Here is a 5,000-nt window from a genome sequence, read left to right as displayed (position 1 = left end):
GTGACGCAGCGCTTCCTCCAAGTGGCTCCTATCAGCATTAAAGTAGACGGAATAATTTGTATTTATTATTCATTTATGCTTATAGATTGTGGATATTTTTTTTAGCTTTTAGCATTGAGTTTTTGTATAGGGCAACATCCACTTAACGTGCGTGTTCAAAGCTCTATATAAAGGGTCCCTGGCCAGCAGCAACACTTATCATGTAGGACGTGACATGACGCCTGTTAGGCCATGTTACAATTTTTTTCGGACATTAACAACGCTGTAAACGGCCAGGTACTCATTTTACACTTACGTACGATGAGAGAATGGGAATAAAGAGTATTTTCCAAGGCCAAAACTAGGCGCCGAGCGCGGCTCGAACCCAGGACCTTCCGATCCGAAAGCGAGTGTCATACCACAAGACCACATAGCCGCATTTTGGGCTGAAAGATACTTTTCTTCACTGAAGAAGAGGTTACGTTTTTGACAACAAAACTGTCGTTGTTTTTAAAAAACACAGCATATGCAATGGAAAGCAAATAGCACATACTGTGTTCTTCAATAAAACGGCAGAAAACGTAACCTCTTCTTCAGTGAAGAAAAGTATCCTTCAGCCCAAAAACCTCCACAATCTATAAGCATAATAAATGAATAAATACAAACAGGCTGGTTCTCCAAAACTCCTTAACCCTCTCCTTTCCACCCATAGGAAAATCATCACATTCGTCACGATGCAGCCAACAATTTTCTCATTCTGATTTCATTTTGTTATAATATTATAGCCATAAAAACTCGACACTGTGCTGCAGAGCTCATTTTTTCTGAACAAAATATAGAATATTATACTCGTTACTATTAATACTGTTTGAAAAATCTATTTTAGTGTGTTTGGCGAGTATGAAGTTTCGGGTAAAATTCTAAAAATAGCTGTAAGAAGAGATTTACGTCGATTTTTTCTACTTTTTTTTCTGTGATTTTCCATCCACGAGATATCTAGATACATTGACAGATAAATTATATTCCAAGCATCAAATGGCACGAGAATTTCCATAGGTTTGTGTGAAGTTGGAAGTTTGAATAATAGTATGATCAAATAACAAGACCGAATGAGAAATTTTAGGGGAAATAATCCTCAATACTCAATATCTCAAAATGGGACGGGTGGGGGGGGGGATGGAGTTGGGGAGTTTTGGAAAACAACTCTTCAATTCATTTCCATTCCCCAAATTGATTAACTGACACAACCCTAACACCGACTCTATCCGTAGTTTACCCGGATTACTTTTACCTCATTTATTTATTACATTAATATCACAGAGACAAATTACAGGCGTGGTATCAAAGCTAATGTTTTTAGTTTTTTAATCGTAGTTGAATCAAACTATCTTATGTATATGCTCATTTTTAATACATTTTTTTCCAATGTTGAAAAGTAGCAAAAAATCTCTAGGATTGAGTGAGTTAAGATTGGGGCTTTTTGGACACCCTTCAGATGCTGGGAAATTGAATTTATAGACGCAAACATGACACATGGGGATCATTTCCCAACGTTATGGCGGACAATCAATACAATTTCTTACACTGCAAACAAAACAACAACAACAAAAATTTAAGGTCGTTATTTATTTAACACTTTATTCCATGAGATCACTTTTCTGTTTTGAATTCATCCCGAAATAATACCGTTTTGACGCTGGGTCGCATCCTTACAATTTTGGCCAGGGAAAAAACCCAAAAAAAAAAACATTTCAAATATTCTTTAATCAATTCAGTACTCATGTAACACACAGTCCTGAAGATGGCTGAAAAGGCCCGAAGCATCGATGTAGATTGACTCCAACAGTGTGGTAAATATTAAAATTATATATATATATATATAATATATAATATAATATAATATAAACCAATATATATATTAATGGTATAAAAAGTGGAGAGAGAAGGAGAAGAAGGAGGAGGAGAAAGCACTGAGCAAACTCCGAGCAAGATTGATGTCGTTTCCTGGGATCAAAGAAAAACCCGGTATCCGCCCCTCGGGCAGCTCCATTTCATCAGACAATATCGATTAAAACAAAAAAGAAAACAACAAGAAGAAGACGAATGGCAAGATACAAAAACCGGTATGGTGGCGAGCATCGCCCTGATGACAAAACGTAATTAACACGTTCAATTATCGGCCACATTGTTGTCGTGGACTGGTTAAAGCCCCCAAGCGACCACTTTGATCAAATGTGATAAAGAAGAAAAAGTGGGAGGAGAGGAGGAAGAAGGGGAGGAGGGGGTGGGAGGGGGGGAAGAAGAGGAGGAGGAGGTGGAGGAAGAAGAAGAGAGGGAGAAAGAGACGGAGGAGGAGGAAGAAGAAGAGGAGGAGGACGAGGATGAGGAGGAGGAAGAGGAAAAGGAAGAGAAGGAGGAGGAAAAAGAAGAGGAGGAAGAGGGGGAGGAGGAGGAGTAAGAAGAGGAGGAAGAATAGAAGGAGGAAGATGAGGAGAAATAGGAGGAGAAATATAGGAAGAGGAAGAGGAGGAGGAAGAGGAAGAGGAGAAAGAGAAGGAGGAGGCGGAGGAGGAAGAGGAGAAAGAGAAGGAGGAGGAGGAGGAGGAGGAGGAGGAGGAGGAGGAGGAGGAGGAGGAGGAGAGGAGGAGGAGGAGGAGGAGGAGGAGGGGAGGAGGAGGAGGAGGAGGAGGAAGAGAGAAAGAAGAAAATCAAAAAAAATTAGTCCAAAATAACAAAAAAAAAAAACAAACAAAAAAAAAGAAAACACAAACACAAAATGACAATCGAGGATGCAAAGGCAGGGGTAAATAACTCATCAAGGGAGCTCACCTCTTTTTCAAACATGGCGTCGACCACGTCCTGCATCTGTTCTGGGTCCAGAGACCGGAAGAGCAAGATGTGTCTGATGGCGTTACTCAATCTCTTACGCTGGTCGTCCGACTTGGGATGGATAACCTACACGACACCAATGGAAATGGAAAGAAGCAAAGGGAAATTGAGAATAGATCGTTATCAAATTCATATTTTTTTTTTAATTCATGAAGAGAAAAATAATGATCCCCCCCCCCCCCCCCCCCCCGATCCGAAAGCGAGTGTCATACCACAAGACCACATAGCCGCACCTACCCAATCACCGCTGGAATTTTTTGTTGTTTTGTTGTTATTTTTCTTTTCGTTCATCGTTTATTGAGAGGCGAAGTGGCCGAGTGGTTAAGGCATTGCACAGTGACCCGGAAGGTCCCGGGTTCGAGCCCCGCTTCAGGCACTTTCGTGTTGTTGTTTTTTCAATGGGCAAGATTATTAACCCCCAATTTGCTCACAAGGACAACACGGGTGATTCCTGTTGACATCAGACATCTTGTTTGATGAATTATCTATATTTCCACATTAGAATGCCAAGGTGATGATATCTTATGTCGTGGCGGACGGACAAAATCTTTTTTTTTTAATTGTTTCGTTTTTGTTTTTGTGTTGTTTTTTTTTTTGTTTTTGTTTTTGTTTTTGTTTTTTTTTTTATTGGGGGGGGGGGGGGTTACATTAACAATAAAGAATTAAGACGGAATAAAATATGGACTTCATCCCGGGATCTTAATCCGGTCTCCTAGCGTGTGAGACGAGCGCTCTACCATCAGGATCCCATCCTTCTATATGTAAAAGAATCTCCATTATGACACGATGCCTTCAGCGAGACGGGAGGGATGGTGGAATATGGGGGGGGGGGGGGGGGGGGGCAGGCGGTAAAAGGGGGGGGGGGTGGAGGGACGAGGAATGGAACAAATCGATGACATGAGCGAGGCATATTATATAATTTTACACAAATCTGTAATCGATGGGTATCTTTTTCTCTCCTCCCCCCCCCCCCCTTCCCCAAACCCAACCAACCATCTCCCATCAACAGCGGTTATAACAGCAACAGCAGCAACAACAGCAGCAGCAGCAGCAGCAAGCCAGACAGAATATAATTGAAATCCCGTGCCACTTCCGTCACACAACCCGACGATACGGCACGGGATGGCAAACGCCAAGTGGGCGGAGACAATTCGAAATAACAGTAATTTTACATTTACAAAAAAAATAATAGAAGAATAGTTTAAATGCACAATCGAAGAAGAAGAAGAAGAAGAAGAAGAAGAAGAAGAAGAAGAAGAAGAAAGAAGAAGAAGAAGAAGAAGAAGAAGAAGAAGAAGAAGAAGAAGAAGAAGAAGAAGAAGAGAGAAGAAGAAGAAGAAGACGACGACGACGACGGAGAAGAAGAAGAAGAAGAAGAAGAAGAAGAAGAAGAAGAAGAAGAAGAAGAAGAAGAAGAAGAAGAAGAAGAAAGAAGAAGAAGAAGAGAAGAAGAAGAAGAAGAAGAGAAGAAGAAGAGAAGAAGAAGAAGAAGAACCTGCCTGCATCTATCTATCAACCAACATCAATCTCTCCCCTCCCTTCCTCTCTCCTCAATCTCTATCATCTCTATCTTCTTCTCTATCTTCTCTCTCTATCTTCTCTCTCTCTACTCTCTTCTCTCTTCTCCTCATTATCATCTATCTATCTATCATATCATCTATCTATCTATCTATCTATCTATCTATCTATCTATCTATCTATCTATCTATCTATCTGTCTGTCTAAGACACTTCAATTGACCAATCAAAATAATCAATCAATCAATCAATCAATCCATCGACCCATCTACTTATCTACTTGTCTGTCTGTTTTTCAATCAAACTATCTACATATCTGTCAGTCCGTCAATCAATCAATAAATCATTCATTCAATCAATCAATCAATCATCCATCAATCAATCTATCTACCTATCCTCCATCCACCTATTTATACGTGTAAACTATATATTTTAATCGACAAGTCTATCCCTTCAGTCTCTCCATCCATCTATTTATCTATCTATTCAACTATCCATCCATCATTTTAATATCATGTCAAAATCTCAAGCCTATTCAGCTCGTAACACAAACACTATCACAAAGCGCCTTCTCTTTCTTCTTCCTCTTCCTCAGACTCGATCGTTGGATGTAAA

The 5,000-nt window shown here is 40.1% G+C and overlaps 1 protein-coding gene across 3 annotated transcripts in view; it reads right to left on the bottom strand.

The window, feature by feature from the left end:
* LOC144975416 (cAMP-dependent protein kinase type II regulatory subunit-like) overlaps nt 1–5,000 on the bottom strand; it is a 214,020-nt gene that overhangs the window by 148,032 nt on the left and 60,988 nt on the right. For 2 of the 3 annotated variants that reach the window (XM_078919459.1, XM_078919460.1), the window contains exon 4: nt 2,809–2,934. The exons of the other annotated variant lie outside the window; for it this stretch is intronic. In XM_078919459.1, the coding sequence (XP_078775585.1) occupies nt 2,809–2,934 (126 nt within the window). The remainder of the gene's footprint in view (nt 1–2,808; nt 2,935–5,000) is intronic. 3 annotated transcript variants of the gene reach the window in all.

Source organism: Berghia stephanieae, chromosome 6 (genome assembly GCF_034508935.2).
Source record: "Berghia stephanieae isolate SIO BIC M18660-M18661 chromosome 6, UCSD_Bste_1.3, whole genome shotgun sequence".
Taxonomy (NCBI): domain Eukaryota; kingdom Metazoa; phylum Mollusca; class Gastropoda; order Nudibranchia; family Aeolidiidae; genus Berghia; species Berghia stephanieae.
Note: the sequence above shows the minus strand (reverse complement) of the source record. Positions and strands in the feature narration are given on the sequence as shown.